General features: G+C 45.4%; 1 protein-coding gene across 2 annotated transcripts in view; it reads left to right on the top strand.

Annotated features, from left to right (window-relative positions):
- LOC146797198 (uncharacterized) overlaps positions 1-17,332 on the top strand; it is a 757,296-nt gene that overhangs the window by 147,874 nt on the left and 592,090 nt on the right. The window contains exon 2 of one of the 2 annotated variants that reach the window (XM_085630326.1): positions 15,545-15,799. The exons of the other annotated variant lie outside the window; for it this stretch is intronic. Coding sequence (XP_085486452.1) covers positions 15,545-15,629 — 85 coding nt within the window. The 3' untranslated portion in view covers positions 15,630-15,799. Of the gene's footprint in view, positions 1-15,544; positions 15,800-17,332 lie in introns of those variants that run through there. 2 annotated transcript variants of the gene reach the window in all.

Below are 17,332 nucleotides of genomic sequence, written 5' to 3'. Positions count from 1 at the left end.
ATTTGCAGGTCTGAGGGGGCCTGGGTGCCGAGGTACCGGGGCTGTGTGGTATGCAGGTCTGAGGGGTATGCCACCCTCGTCCCCACATGGCTAACGCCTTATGACGACTCACACAGTCCTCGCTGCTCCCCTGGAAATACGTTGCACTTTGCGCACTACGTGTCTCTCCTTCCGCATCAATCAGCAATGTGGATGATGATGTAATATTTGTTCCAGGGCTCATGCGGACAGCACCTAGACACCCTAGGATAATAGTCTTCCTTTATAAATTACATTTTCATTTTATTTCATACTTTGGTAATTTGTATCTGCTTCAGGGAAAACCATGCCTTGCAATGTGTTTATTTATGAAATATTTGTTCCAGGGTTCATGCAGTCATGATCTGCTTTTTTACACATGCGATCATAACTTTAGTCTTGGATTGTGAGATAAAACTTGACTCATGCTGCTATCTAATTGATGAGAAAGTTTATGGACTATATATATGAGCAATGTTGGAATCCCTTTTTGTGCCCTGAAGAAGTCCCTCTGCTTATGGGACGAAACGCGTTGGCTGTGTCCATGTCCTTTTCGTGGCTGACAAGATGAAAATAAAGAACAAGTCTTAAATGTACTTATATAGTTGTCCGTGGTATCTTGATCAACAAACTGGAGATTATCAAAAAATTGGACTCTTGCACAAGATTCATTTATGTGCTTTGCTATGGTTATAAAATCCTTGGATTGATATGTATGGAGTGCTTCTCCCAAATTTGTGTTATATTTGTCTACAATTGGGGTTTTGTTGGGATGGTTAGCCCTGGGAGTGTAGCACCTGTTCTTTGGTAATGATTGAGCGTGCGGTGATTTATGCCACATCCGTTCCTAGGCATTGAGTTTGATATGTAATGCTTTGGTATTTTGTATCTGCTGCAGGGCCTACCCTTCCCTGTAATGTGTACGATTATGTAATTTGTTCCAGGGCTCATGCGGTCATGTTATGCTTTGGTAATGTGGTTCTGCTGCAGGGCATACCTTCCACCCGGGCGGCAACCTTAGTGACCGCCCAAGGTTGCAGTATGTCTAGCTACACCACTGTAAGCTCATGTTAAGCTTTGCTAATTCGTATCTGCTGCAGGGCACACCATGCATTGTAATGTGTTTGATTATTTAATATTTGTTGCAGGCTCATAAGCTCATGGTAGCCATCTTAAACTGGTTCGCCCCACCCAGGCAACCCAAGGCGCTACTGCAATCCTTAGACTTACCTTCCCTGTAGTGTGGAAGTACCTCGCAATAAAAGGCTAATCGTGGGTACCCCTTTCCTATACTGCAGGCATGCATGTTACCTCCAAGGCATCTATAGGACTCCCTTCTCAGCACACAGGAAGTTGATCCTAGGGATTATAATGGGGCATGCGCAGTGGTTAGGGGAGGACCCCCACCACACCATTTTTGTCCCTTATTGGCAGCTGTGGAGGGGAATGATGGTGGGATTTAGGCATGGGTGGAGATCCCCCACTTCCCACATCATAGCATTCCGCCATGTTATCTATCCATTTGTGCCTGCACCTCTGTTGGTTCTTGGATGTCCTATCGGAAGCTCAGCTGTGAGCCTTCTGTTTTACCCTTTAAGCCATAGCACACGCGATCTACATTTTTGTACTTTTTTCTAATTTACAATATTTACGTTTTTAAATTTGATCATTTTCTTTATAGTTGCTCATTTTCTTATTTATTTCAACTATAGATTAAATATGTGTGCATTATTAATTAATGGGTATTGTATGGTTCTATGTATTACATTATACTTTTTGAAAACTTTCTGAATTTCCTCTGTTTACAACTTCCATCGATCCCAATCTCTCTCACCTCCATTCCTCTAGTTGAAGGGTTTTCTACCTTAACATGACAATCAAGTGTTTCATACCTGCCGGTTGAATCCTGTTTCCTTGCGTGACGTCCAGCATGGTGTCTTGTGAGTGATGCACAGTGACGTCCCCTCTGGAGGTGTGAGTATTACCCATACTAACCCTCAGCACATATCAGTGCATATACATGTGCATGTTCTTGCGAGCTCCATGTATGTTGTGGCAATTTCCAGCCATATTCTGCATGGCGTGAGATCACAGGATGTGCATGTATCTGTTTATCTACTCATTCTATCAGGTGTAGCGCATATTCGAGCCTGGTGGGACGGTGATCATCTGATGGACACACCAGACCGCCTGAGCTCCATATCCCCTGTGCATTCCTCTTACGAGCAGCACATGGGAAGGCCACGTTTCTCCTACGGCTACAGCCCTTTGGGAGTCACCCAGGGTTTGTGTGTTTCATCCACTTCCAGACCCTGAAGAAAAGGTTTGGTTTCTTCGCATTTGCATTCTGTAGAGACAGTTTGAGCCCTGCTTTCTTGAAACATTAGTCACAAGGTTTCAGCTCCCGTTTCTGTTGTCACACCTTGGCCAGAATCTGGATTTGATGATAAGGTGAACGGTGTCTTTTTTTGATAAGCAAATTTTTATTTCTTTATAGAAAGCAAAGTCAAGGATGACATACAACAATTCGTTGAACTTGGCATCAAGAAAAGCAGTCATAAAAGCATTGACAAGCCATTGCAAGACCCACCCCTCCACCCCCGTCCCCCGCCCCCCGCACTCCCCAACCCTTAAAACAGACCCCCAAGCCATTTCCCCCACACTTTACAGAATTTTTTGGGGCAGCCCCGAGCAGCATACAAAGACCGCTCCTGAGCGGCACACCAGTCCACAAAGGTGAACGGTGTCTTAATTCATGTCTCGGCCTTTTCATGCTTCAGCCGCTGAGCCCTTTCTGTGCCAAATCTCTCTAGCTCACTGCATGTGAATCTTACTTCTTCATCTGAGCTTCTGTAGAGCACCCACAAGGCTGGCTTGACAACACAACACATTCCTTATACACCATCATGCCTGAAAGATTATCACACATATATTATGGTAGGTATCGCAGACACGCAAAATAAAGAAACAAAGAACATTATATCGGGAACAAGGTTTAGGGATAGGGCTGCCGGAGTCATAACAAAGGGTTGTTTAGAGAGCCAAAAATGACAAGAAACGGATAATGGAGTTACAAACATATCCTGCTACTGGCAGCATCCAAGAAGAAAATGATCCGCTCAAAAAAATGGGAGAATAAAACAGTTTAGGGAGCAAGATTTCTGAGTCAGCTGATCGCCAAGATTTCTTTCAGCAGACAGTCAACAAATGTTTCATTTCACCCTTTCCCTTTGGGACATTTGGGTATTTGCAAAAATCTAATATTTCCATGCCCGGCTGTCTCCGAAGAGTTTGTTCAATTTCTGAGTTGACAACTATGATGCGGACTGTTGTCTTTCCATGGGGTTATGTTGTGTTATTTATGTATTTATTTATTTATATATTCAGTGTTTTCTATAGCGCGAACCAGACCCAGGGTTTGGGTGTCAGAGCGCTTTACATTTCAAATACTTTCTAAATCAGTAGATATCAATTATTTCACGTCAAGAGCACGTTTATGTATTCCACTAACATTGGCATATATTTATCCATACATAAAACAATTGTAATGAGGAGTAAAAAAGAAGTCAATAGATTACAGTCAGATTGTCATGTCGTACATTAGATTTAGGATAAAACCATTCCTGAGTTCTTCTACATCCAAGCTGGTTATAGTATTGTTATGATCACCAGATTGATCGTTATGGGAGAAATGTACCCATCAGAAAGAACTTGGTCTCCTTTTTGAATCGTGGAGCATAGGTGTTTCTTCTGATGTTCGGTGGGAGCGAATTCCAGATCCTTGGTGCAGCTTCTGTGAACGCTCTATCGTGAATCTTTTGCTTACGGAAGAATGCTGGTTTCAGTAGATAATCCTCCGATCCCCTCGAGGGTCTCGTGCCTCCGGACAGCGTAACTTTATGGGCTAGGTAGTGTGGAGTTTTGTGATGTATTGCCTTGTGTGTAATACATAAAATTTCTAGCTCTATTCTTGCCTCGTATCTTAGCCAGTTGAGCGCTTTCATATGTGGTGAGATGTGGTCGTATTTTTTGGTTCTCGTTATAAGTCTAGTTGCTGCACTGAGACAGGCTTTTAGGGTAGCTGTTGATATCTTAGGGAGTCCTGATAGGGTTGCGCATCCATATTCAATTCTTGATATGACCAGTGCCTGTACTGCCATTTTCAGATCCATGAGATCGATTAGTGACTTCATTCTTCTGAGGTAATTCAGATTAAAGCGTGGGTTTTTTGCCATTGTGTTGATTTGTGCTCGCATGTTCAGCTCTTTATCCAGTGTGATACCCAGTGATTTGGTTGAGTCAACAATCGTTGGGGTACTGTTTAGTGCTGTGATCCTCTTGGTCCATTCTTTAATCTTTGCTGAACTTTTAGGAGGGGAGATCAGAAGGAATTCGTTTTTTGGTGAGTTTAGCTTAAGATGATTGTCAGCCAGCCATTCAATGGTTTCCTTGAGAGCTTGGTTCATAGTGTTGATCTCTTCCGGAGATGATATCTTCATATACAGCTGGGTGTCATCAGCATACATGTGAAAGGAAATGTTAGCTTTATACAGTACTTCAGTTAATGGTTCGATGTATAGGTTAAATAGTGATGGGGATAGGGTTGACCCTTGTGGCAACCCAATTTGGATCGGAGATGGTGGTGATAGCTTGTTGTCCACCAGGAATCTTTGCGATCTGTTCTATAGGAAGGAGTAGAACCATTTCAGTACAGTACCTGATAAGCCCATCCTATTTTCCAGTCATTCTAGTAATTTGGGGTGGTTTACTGTGTCAAATGCAGATGATAGATCCAGAAGGATCAGGAGACAGGTTTCATTATGGTCGAGGGCTAGCAGAGCGTCAACTACTATGTGTAGGATTGTTGTCTCAGTACTATGGTTTGGTCTAAACCAGGGGTCACCAACGAGTGGCTCGGGAGCTACTGGTAGCTCACCAGTACCTTCAAAGTAGCTCTCAGAGGTGAAGTCAAGCCCAGTATCAAATTCAGAGGGTAGATTTCTATTAAAAAAGGCAGCACTGCTCATCTCAAGACCCTTAGAGTGACAGCCAGCAGAACCTTTGGTAGTAACTCACTAACACCCAAACACACACTATATCGGCCTATAGGGCCTGCCACCCGACAGTCTGTATCCAATCTCAATATAGCTAAGCCACAAGGAGACTGACCATGTTGTAGTCCCTGCTGTATCAGACATAACATGTGTCTGGACAGTGTACCATCAAAGAAGCACGGCAGCAGTAGCCTGAGCAGTAATCAGTGCTGACCCACCACTTTGGGACTGTGTGGGACTGCAGGAGTCAGAGTGAAAATGTGTCAGTTGGGTGCGTGATCAGCTCAAGACCTGGTGAGACCAGGGTATGATCTAGAACAGAGAAAATTAAGAGACTCATCAGCATTTATGTGCGTCCATAATAAACACTATTGCCTCCTGAAAGTTACGCCTGTACGCCTGGTATCTAGGACATCCAAATGTGTATGCTAGCCCCCAACATAAGGGTGTTATCACTGACATAATTGTGCTTGTTCCTGGCATAATAGTGCCAATGGCATAATAATGGTCATCCTTGACTATTTTGGGTATTTTTGGTCTACTTGTGGTATACTGGCAGCCAACTTTTACATACTAGGAGTGTTGGACCTGGCCCTTTTGGCCGGATGGTCCCTAAACTTTTCGCCTTCCACCTGTACTTTTTCTGACCTGTTGTTGGCTATTCTATGACTCTGGGCACTTTACCACTGCTGTTCAGTGCTAAGGTGCATATGCTCTCCCTATGTAAAATGTATATGTTGGTTGGATTCCATGATTGGCTTATTTGGTTTACTGTCAGACCACAGTAAAGTGCACCAGGAGTGCCCAGGGCTTGTAAATACAAATGCTGCTGGTGGGCTTGCAGCACTGGTTGTGCCACCCACAGAAGCGGCCTAGTAAAATGTGACTAAGGTCTGCCATTGCAGAACCTGCGTGCAGTCTGGTACTGTCATGCTGGCTGGGCAAGTGCACCCACTTCCCAGTCCCTAAACCTTCCCTTAACTTCATATTAGTCACCCCTATGGTAGGCCCAAGGGCAGGGTGCATTGTAAGCATAAGGTAGGACAAGCCCTGATGTGTGTGGCATGTCCTAATAGTGAATTACAGCCATTTCCGTTTTTCACTATTGTAAGGCTACCTGTTCTCCATAGGCCAGAATGGGCTGTTAGAATTGTTACATCCTATGATCCTAACAGACCCAGGGAACATGGTAGAAAATCGAGTTTAGTATGCCTGAACTCAGAATAATAAAATACAGTTTATTTTAATATTCTGTGTTTGCAAATACCACTTTTAGAAAGTTGGTATTTGCTTGCCTAACCATTTCAGCCCTCCTCTGCTATGATGTGTATCTGCCTGTCTGGTTTGTGTGAGTGACAGGGCTGGGCAAACCCAGAGGGGCATGGCTAGGTAGCCTGGTGGTGAATAGAGAGATTGACATGCAGATGGGTGGGAGGAGTGCACCTGGACTCTCAATAGGGCTGTGCTCTGCCACAACCATTCTGGCTCCACCTCCTGTGGACCGGCTGATGTCTCTGCCCTGCACCCTGAATAGAAAGGCAGAGTCATGTCAACAAAGTGCTCAGGTACTGGTTTGGACTGGGCAAAGGCCCCTCTACCCCAGAGGAACAAAGGAATTAGGGGTATAAGTATTGGGACCCTGCTCCCAAGAAATTAGATCCTGCTTGACAAGAAGAACCTCTGCCTGAGGAGAAGGAACTGGGAAAGCTGTTAGGAGGAGTACTGTCCCTGACCTGGGGGATTGGCCTGCAGTGGTTGCCTTGCTGCTGAAAGGAGAGGAGAAAAGACTACAAAGACTTTATTTCAACTTGTGCTTAAAAGATCTCCAAGGGCTTGTGCTGAGCTTGCCCCCCGAACGAAGTCCCAGGCGCTGACTTGTCCGCTCATGTTCTGATCCTCAGCATCTTCAGGGCTTGGAAGCAGGATGCAGTGACGGCGTTGACCTGTACAGTTATGTTCTGATCCTCAGCATCTTCAGGGTGTGGGATCAGGATGCAGTGACGGCGTTGACCTGTACAGTTATGTTCTGATCCTCAGCATCTTCAGGGTGTGGAGTCAAGATGCAGTGACGGCGTTGACCTGTGCAGTCATGTTCTGATCCTCAGCATCTTCAGGGTGTGGAGTCAGGATGCAGTGACGGCGTTGACTTGTGCGCTCATGCTCTGATCCTCAGCATCTTCAGGGTGTGGAGTCAAGATGCAGTGACGGCGTTGACCTGTGCAGTCATGTTCTGATCCTCAGCATCTTCAGGGTGTGGGATCAGGATGCAGTGACGGCGTTGACCTGTGCAGTCATGTTCTGATCCTCAGCATCTTCAGGGTGTGGAATCCGGATGCAGTGATGGCGTTGACTTGTGCCCTCATGTTCTGATCCTCAGCATCTTCAGGGTGTGGAATCAGGATGCAGTGACGGCGTTGACTTGTGCGCTCATGTTCTGATCCTCAGCATCTTCAGGGTGTGGAATCAGGATGCAGTGACGGCGTTGACTTGTGCGCTCATGTTCTGATCCTCAGCATCTTCAGGGTGTGGAATCAGGATGCAGTGACGGCGTTGACATGTGCAGTCATGTTCTGATCCTCAGCATCTTCAGGGTGTGGGATCAGGATGCAGTGACGGCGTTGACTTGTGCCCTCATGTTCTGATCCTCAGCATCTTCAGGGTGTGGAATCAGGATGCAGTGACGGCGTTGACCTGTGCAGTTATGTTCTGATCCTCAGCATCTTCAGGGTGTGGAATCAGGATGCAGTGACGGCGTGGACCTGTGCGCTCATGTTCTGATCCTCAGCATCTTCAGGGTGTGGGATCAGGATGCAGTGACGGCGTTGACCTGTGTAGTCATGTTAAGATCCTCAGCATCTTTAGGGTGTGGAATCAGGATGCAGTGATGGCGTTGACTTGTGCCCTCATGTTCTGATCCTCAGCATCTTCAGGGTGTGGAATCAGGATGCAGTGACGGCGTTGACTTGTGCGCTCATGTTCTGATCCTCAGCATCTTCAGGGTGTGGAATCAGGATGCAGTGACGGCGTTGACTTGTGCGCTCATGTTCTGATCCTCAGCATCTTCAGGGTGTGGAATCAGGATGCAGTGACGGCGTTGACATGTGCAGTCATGTTCTGATCCTCAGCATCTTCAGGGCTTGGAATCAGGATGCAGTGACGGCGTTGTCCTGTGCAGTCATGTTCTGATATAGTGACATCCTGTTGAAGCCCTTTGAATCTTCCTCAGCATCTTCAGGGTGTGGAATCAGGATGCAGTGACGGCGTTGACCTGTGCAGTCATGTTCTGATATAGTGACGTCCTGTTAAAGCCCTTTGAATCTTCCTCAGCATCTTCAGGGTGTGGAATCAGGATGCAGTGACGGCGTTGCCCTGTGCAGTCATGTTCTGATATAGTGACGTCCTGTTAAAGCCCTTTGACTCTTCCTCAGCATCTTCAGGGTGTGGAATCAGGATGCAGTGACGGCGTTGACTTGTGCGCTCATGTTCTGATCCTCAGCATCTTCAGGGTGTGGAGTCAAGATGCAGTGACGGCGTTGACTTGTGCCCTCATGTTCTGATCCTCAGCATCTTCAGGGTGTGGAATCAGGATGCAGTGACGGCGTTGACTTGTGCGCTCATGTTCTGATCCTCAGCATCTTCAGGGTGTGGAGTCAAGATGCAGTGACGGCGTGGACCTGTGCGCTCATGTTCTGATCCTCAGCATCTTCAGGGTGTGGAGTCAAGATGCAGTGACGGCGTGGACCTGTGCGCTCATGTTCTGATCCTCAGCATCTTCAGGGTGTGGAGTCAAGATGCAGTGACGGCGTTGACCTGTGCAGTCATGTTCTGATCCTCAGCATCTTCAGGGTGTGGAATCAGGATGCAGTGACGGCGTTGACCTGTGCAGTCATGTTCTGATATAGTGACGTCCTGTTAAAGCCCTTTGAATCTTCCTCAGCATCTTCAGGGTGTGGAATCAGGATGCAGTGACGGCGTTGACCTGTGCGGTCATGTTCTGATCCTCAGCATCTTCAGGGTGTGGAATCAGGATGCAGTGACGGCGTTGACTTGTGCGCTCATGTTCTGATCCTCAGCATCTTCAGGGTGTGGAGTCAAGATGCAGTGACGGCGTGGACCTGTGCGCTCATGTTCTGATCCTCAGCATCTTCAGGGTGTGGAGTCAAGATGCAGTGACGGCGTGGACCTGTGCGCTCATGTTCTGATCCTCAGCATCTTCAGGATGTGGAGTCAAGATGCAGTGACGGCGTTGACCTGTGCAGTCATGTTCTGATCCTCAGCATCTTCAGGGTGTGGAATCAGGATGCAGTGACGGCGTTGACCTGTGCAGTCATGTTCTGATATAGTGACATCCTGTTGAAGCCCTTTGAATCTTCCTCAGCATCTTCAGGGTGTGGAATCAGGATGCAGTGACGGCATTGACCTGTGCAGTCATGTTCTGATATAGTGACATCCTGTTGAAGCCCTTTGAATCTTCCTCAGCATCTTCAGGGTGTGGAATCAGGATGCAGTGACGGCGTTGACCTGTGCAGTCATGTTCTGATATAGTGACGTCCTGTTAAAGCCCTTTGAATCTTCCTCAGCATCTTCAGGGTGTGGAATCAGGATGCAGTGACGGCGTTGACCTGTGCGGTCATGTTCTGATATAGTGACATCCTGTTGAAGCCCTTTGAATCAGACGTGTCTTGAACCAAATGAATATGAACTTTTGTACCATTGGCTTATTTTCCTTTCATTCTGCTAATCTCAAAAGCTCATACGCGTCCAACCTTCGCTGTCCACAGCCACATTAATTGTGGCTAGTGTGCAGCTCTTTGGGGTCTCCGGGGAGGACTCAGTGCTTCAGGACGTCAGGAGAGGAAGATGGGGGGGTTACCTTGCACATCACGCTAATCTCCACGCAAGGACGCCACTGCAACCCACAAATTACATCTCCGCCCACAGAAGCTCAACACCTTCATTAGTCTCTTCTAATTGGCTGTGGGAGACAGTCCCAGAGGAGAAAGGAGGGGGGAAGGGGGAAAACAGGGGTTCAGCCCGCGTACAGATTATTGGATATGTACAACAGTACTTTTACATTTGAAGTAAGGGAATTGCTGCATGTTTAGAATGTATATGCTGTTTAAATGATTCCTGCTTTAAATGTGGTAATGCCACAATACTGCTTTACTGCAGAGGAAAGCTGTGCATATTAACAGCATCAAAATCCTGTTGCTAATTCCACACCTAGAAATGCTGAACAATTTGCAATCTGTTTTATAAGTTCTTCAGCATCTAAAGAATTATTATGGGTATAACCTCATTACCTTATGCAGTTGCACCATTCGCTGGATTCTCTAGGTTAGTACTTAGAAGAGTTTGTTAATTATATGCCAGAAATCACTTCAGCAATTCTGTAAGCAGGAGTGTGGGACTATTTCTGATCCTTTCCATCTAGTTCTATGAGCCGACATCTCGCTGGTTGCCACGTTTCTCAATCGACTTCGGCCTTGGCCCCCACTGGTGCACTCATAACTCTTGAAGCTTTCGAGTCCTTTGGTGCTAGCAGGACAGGACAGTCAGATCACATGTCATAAGAAAGCTGCCCAGGATCAACCACACCAAGATACTTTGCACGAATTGTGTCTTCTTTCAGCATTTATGTTGCGCTTTTGAGAAGGGTATCCCAAACCTAGTGGGTAAGAGATATATTTGATGTAGTTCCATTTAACATGAGACCCCAGACTATGAATAAATACGCTTACAGTATATTGTGAGTGTGACAAAGTTTTAGTAAGAATAGACAAATGAATTCCAATTAAACAGCATTTCAAAATATATACATAAGTACAATTACAAACCTTGTAGCAAATGTTTAGGATATTGGGGTCAATTAACAGAAACTGTATTGTGGAGAAGGGCAGCAAGTGGAAATGATGCTGGCAGGCATTTCAACTCCCTCTTGAAGATTTCAAGGAGATGATCCCTCGAGCATGTGAACTAGAGTTCCAAAGTTTGGACTCCGCTTCAGAGAAAGACTGCTTTAGTGTCCTGTTCTTCAGAAGGAAGCCTGTAGTGAGGAGGTCCACGCAGGTAAGATGTAATTCAGGAAGCTTTATTGTAGATAGTTACAAGTAGATAAGATCTTGTCAAGCAGCCCCACCAGGAGCAGCCTGGCTGCTGCTCGGCCCATCCTCAAGTGTCACTCCTCATGGGCACCCAACATTCCATGCAGCACACAGCACAGACACTGGCTGAGCAGGAGGCGTCAATCACATAACATTAACAAAGCCCTTTTCTAGAAGACGGGAGCCATTGGGAGCAAAGAGAATCGAAATGAACAGTTTCTGGGATAGAAAGCTTACAGCTCCAGAATATAGTGTTTTTGGTACAATGCAGGCCAATTTTCATATATGTCTTACTTCAATTTGAAACCATTTGAGCGTGATTAATACTCATGTAATGTGTTTACACCATTTAGCTCCTGAAACTAACTAAGTGTGCAACTTTGCGTTCAGAGCAACAAGATGGATCTTGGAAGCATTCAGAAAAAAAAGTTGCCTTACTCAACCTTGTTAGAACTAGAGACTGCAACCAGAGATATAAACGGTATTCCTCTCAAAAGCCGAAAGGCCTTATTGCAGTCTTGGCTGGTGGGGTACTCTGTCACAAACGTGACAGATCTCCCATCTGTCAACTTGCAAGTTCCATTGTATTGTAATTTGGCGGATTTGTGACGGAGTAACCCTGCCCGCCAAGATCATGATCAGGCCCCAAGTTGGAAATGTGCCCCTTTAGCTGAGGAGCTAATGAAGTCATGGAGGCCGCAGGCGAGGCTGATGTCTCCTCCGCAGTGGTCCTGGCTGCCCTAGGTCACACCGCATTTCATGGGGTAAATAACTTTACTGCAGGTGGCAACAAAGCAGGCACCTCAATGCAGGTCCACTTGCCCAAGGCAAGGAGGTGGGTAGCAAACCGTGGAGCAGGGCACAGTTCACAGAACAGGCTACAGTCTGCTTACTGCTGTAACCCGCACTGTCAGCCTGGGAACCATGTCCCAGGCCTTCATGCTGCTGCATGCCCACAGCAGCCAACTGCTGAGTGTGGGTGTGCAGTCGGCAGAGGACGACGAAGGAATTCTGGTAAGTGGCTTCATGCTCCCAGAATTCAGTGCCTTAAACCCATGTGTGGCCAAAACCAGCCCACTGTCTACTACTATGCCCAACTACAAAGGGATTTTCTGCCTTCCTTTCTGCACTCCCAGTGCCAACAGATCAGCACTGGTGAGAGGCTGGGAGTCTCTGTGACATCAGCATATGGTTCTGCCCTGCCTCCGTTGCTGTGGAGGCCGCCAGCGAGGAAACCCTTCTGCTGGCTGCAAGGCGGCTAGCTCAGACGCACATGATCAGGACTCCCGCCATCTTTATCAGCCAATTAAAATGAATCAATAATGATTGTACCAAGATTATTGACCACTCAGACAGGGTTGCACTGTAGTGAATGAAACTGCTGACGTTGATCTGACTGAGTACACATTCCCATTGTGAAACTGAAGTGCTTGATTGTGAGTGCTGGAAAAGTAGTCCTGGGGGGGGGGGCACTGGATTTCTCCAGGAAGGTTTTTGACCCCACATCCCAATATAGACGTTTCCTGGCTGCGTTCTTTGCCACCTTCAACCCTGCATCACAGCACCTCATGTTGTTTCTTTATCCTGTGTAGCAGTGCCCCTGGGGCGTTTCCTCCTTTGCTCCGCCTGCCTCTTTTCAACGCCCGCCTTAATCAACCGTTTGACCTTTGCTCAAAGTTACTCCTCCCACTGTTGGATCTGGATCTGGATTGTAACTGTGCATATGTATATTTTGCAATGCTGTTTAATTGTATTTTTTTGTCAGTTCAGAAATAAATATTCAGAATATTGTTATAGTAAATATCAATTTAAATTAATTGTATGTATATGTATTTTATATGCAGATCAAACAAAAAAAACTGCCACTGCACTATTATTCAAAGTTGAAATAAATCTTTAATTAATGGAAGTTATTTTTTTGAAGTTTAAATTAAAAAACACCTAAAGAAAAACATATTTTTATTATAAATTCATTATTGAACATTAACTATTGAAAGTGATATATTAAATGTATTAAATTAGTTTAGTTATAATGTAATAACATTAGTTTCATTTTTTATTTCAAATGGTTTTTTCACAACACATTTTTATTAAGTCAGCAGAGAAAATAGCCACATTTCGGACAGGAGAAATACAATAGAAACTGATCGGTATCATAAAATCAATTTTTATTTCAAATTTTGATATGAAAATATTTTATTATTAAATACAAACTATGTACTATTGATATATACTTAATATTAAATTATATACATTTAAATCTATTTTTTTAAAACCTTCATTTTTGCATTTTATATATTTCAATGCAACATAAAGTGCATGGTGACCGGTGCCAGTGTTACAATAACACAGTTACACAACCATCCCTCCAGTATATCGGAACAATCTTTCTGGCTGTGAATACATAGTGTAATGTATAACAATATGGATCCAAACAGAGGGACACAACAACTTCAGTTCACGCATTTATGGTGAGGTTCAATGTCCCATTTAGTTCTGGTCCTCCCCATCCGAGTCTGCCGTATCATATTCAATAAAGACGTTTAACATAGCACCCCATGCCTCCAAATCCTCAGCGACTGTGTCCTCTGTGCTTCCTATGATGTTCCTTAGCAATACCCCATTCCAACACGTCTGTTCCCATAAAATCACACTTAGGGGTCTTGGACCCACCCATCCTATCGCTATCCTCTGTTTTGCAAGGAGCAATGCCAATTTAAGGAGTTTATATGACGTCTTGCGCCCCTTGGGTCTCTTGATTCCCCCCTAACAGGCACTATGGATCAAAGGAACAACAATGCCCATTATTTCAGACACAGGGTACCACCATTTCCCAGAATCTATAGACCTCTACACAATGCCAAGCAAGATGTAAGAAAGTGGCCTCGTCCTTCTCGCAGCATGGACAACATGCACCTCTACTCGGGTCAGTGCCATTGGTCCTGGCATGTGTCATGTATATACGGTGTAGATAGTTAGAATGGATTAGTTTGAACCGATTATTGGAAGACACCTTTTTTTACTAGATTACATGCTCGATTCCAATCTGCATCTTCCAGAGTCCCTCCTAATTCTGTCTCCCATGCACTCTCGCCTTATGATCCCAATTTGTTTGGGCCTCGCGGAGTGCCCTTTAGAAGAGGGAAATGAGATGTCAGCCATCTCCCCATCGGAGTACTCCCCCGAGTGTGTGTGAAGCCACAGGTTGCATATATAATAGTTGTATCCAACCCCTGGAGACCGGGCCAAGGTCCATTCCCTGCAGCACCCTCATGAGATAGCTCCACCTAGCAGTATCAAACGCCTTCTCAACATCTAATCACACGAGGGCAAGGTTCTCGTATGATTCCATGGTCTCATGTAATACATGGGTCAAGCGCCTTAAGTTAAATGTCTTGCTTCGTGCAGGCATAAAGTCGCACTATTCCTCATGGACCAAGGTACCGATGACTCCTTGTAATCGTTTTGCCAACACCTTACAAAGAATCTTAACATCTGTGTTGATCATTGTGATGGGTCTATATGGGGAGGGGTCTGCAGGATCCCTGCCCGGTTTCAACATAAGACTAAGAATTCCTTCACGCCTTGTTTGGGACAAAGTACCAAGATTCCGTGCCTCCAGAAAGACAGTTAACAATTTTTCCCCTACCGTACCAGCATATCCTTGGTAAAATTCCGCGGGAGCCCGCCTCCTCCGGTGCCTTAACTCTGTTCAGATCCTGGAGTGCGGCTCTTAGTTCCTCCAAAGTAAGTTCATCATCAAGGTCACAGGCATTGTCTGGCATCAGACGCGGCAGTGACTCTTGCAGAAAAAAATCGTTCCTACCTGTCAGATGAACTGTCCCAAAAATTCCGTACGTATACTCATTACAGAAGTGAGTTACGAGGGCTGCCAGAATCTTGCTGCGCTTCGTCAACACCCGACTCGCCCGGAGCCCTGTAGGATGGGCGGAATCTCCTGTTTGCGTCGCAGTATCCAGGCTAACAGTAGCCTAGATTTATCCCCCTTGCCATGTAGCGCTGTTGGTATGCGGTAAGAGTATGTCTGTCAAGGGACTCCCACATTCCTTGTAGGTCCCATTGAACCTGTAACACTTCCCATCTAAGGGCTGGAGAGCCAGTATAAGGCCCTCTCTCGAAGCCTAATCACTTATAAGTAATTACATTTCTTTTTTTTTTTTGTAAACAAATTTTATTCGTCAAAGACACATTCAGCAAAGCTCTGTGGCCCAGAGACTTCAACAGCATCAAGAGACAACATACCAGCTTTGACATTTTTCTCATGAGATATCTTATAATTACATTTATTTTAACATTATTTGCTATGGGGTTTTATTTTAATTCCCTACCTGCATTTTTTTCTTTCAGAATGTGTTGCAGTCCCAGTGTCTGGCCATGTGTGCTGCAGGACGTAATAGCCACAAGTAGTAAACTTATTCCAAAGTGTATGTAACTGTATACAACAGGCCTGATTCACAGCACTCCTCCTCCTTCTAACTTGATGCAACACTCCGAACAAAGACTCACTCATTGATCCACATAAAAACTGCAATGAATTCACGCTTGTACGTACCAGTGCGTGACAGTTCCTACTTAAAGCGGCGTATAATCACTTCCATTGATAAAAATACAGAAATATATTGAAATCTCTGATTTTGACTCATTATTATGAACCAGCTTTGGTGAGAAATATTTAAATGATTACAATAGCAAATGTGTGTATGCAAATATAAATTTTGAAGCCACTCCCCTTCTTCTTGGTGCAGGTCATTTGAAGCAGTTGCATCTGACTTGAGCTGGTCATCTCTTAACAATAAGTGGAGCTGCAGCTCCATGGAAGAATTGCAGTGCTTTCGCATTTGACTCGAGAGGGCCACCTAGTAACGACTAGAGGGACTGCAGCTCCATGAAAGAATTGCAGTGCTTTCGCATTTGACTTGACCAGGAAACCTAGTAACGCCTAGAGGGACTGCGGCTTCATGTAAGAATTGCACTGCTTTTGCATTTGACTGAAGAGGGACACCTAAATACGAACGACTAGTGGAAATGCGACTAGTGAAAATTCGTCTTCATGTAAGAATTTCAGTGCTTTCGCCTTTGACTTGACCAGGAAACCTAGTAACGACATGCGGAACTGCAGCTTCATGAAAGAATTGCAGTGCTTTTCCATTTGACTCGAGAGGGCCACCTAGTAACGACATGCGGAACTGCAGCTTCATGAAAGAATTTCAATGCTTTTCCCTTTGACTCGAGAGAGACACCTAGTAATGGCTTGTGGAATTGCAGCTTCATGAAATTAATTGCAATGCTTTTGCATCTGACTCAAGAGTGAAGTCTGGTAATTCCTGAAGGAACTGCAGCTCTGGGAAAGAATTTTGAAGATTTAGTATCTGACTCGAGAGGGACTTAGGTCTGTGTTTACATAGGAAGAGCATTTTTTTGTTTGCTAATAACTTTGGTACCATTTGACGAACCTTCATGAAACTTTTTCCAAAAAAGTTCATCCGCCTCAGCTCCTTCCTGGAATGTTTGGGGCCGAGAAAAGAGGGAAGTCCCAAAACCACATTTACACATTCATTTTCCATAGGCATTTTGGAATGCAACACTGCAAATAAACGCTGAACAGAATGACACCAAACTTGGCAGGAAGCGAGATCTTGGTCCAGAAAGTGCGCTTTTTGTGATTGAACCGCTCCCCCAGCACTACAGGTCTCCTAGACTCTGTCAAGCTCTCTGCTGCCAGTGCTCAGCCGGGGCTTCGTGCTGCCCGTATCTGTTTCCGTGCAGTGGGTCAGCTGTTGTGTAATTTTGATAAACTCTCTTAACCTTTCCTGTACTGCTCATTCCCCCTTTAGTCAGCCTTGCTCCTTTCAGCCGTATTTGTCAATCCATTTTGTGCTGTTGCCATTGTTTAAGCCTTGCTTCCTTTATTGTATCTGTGCTGTTTTTCAGCTGCGCTGCCTTCCTCCTTTCCCGCCATCCAGTGCCCCACCCTCTCCCAGGACCTACTTAATGGAGTCCACAGCGCTGCCGTGCAGCAGGTTCAGCGCTGGCGCGCCTGTCTGCACCTGGACCATGTCCACCTCCAGGAATCCCAGTTCTTCCGCCCCTCCCAGCTACACCATCACAGACCTCCGAGCCCTGGATCCTGGGCAC

Source organism: Triturus cristatus, chromosome 10, assembly GCF_964204655.1.
Source record: "Triturus cristatus chromosome 10, aTriCri1.1, whole genome shotgun sequence".
NCBI classification, from domain to species: Eukaryota; Metazoa; Chordata; class Amphibia; order Caudata; family Salamandridae; genus Triturus; species Triturus cristatus.
This window is presented reverse-complemented; position numbering and strand designations above follow the sequence as displayed.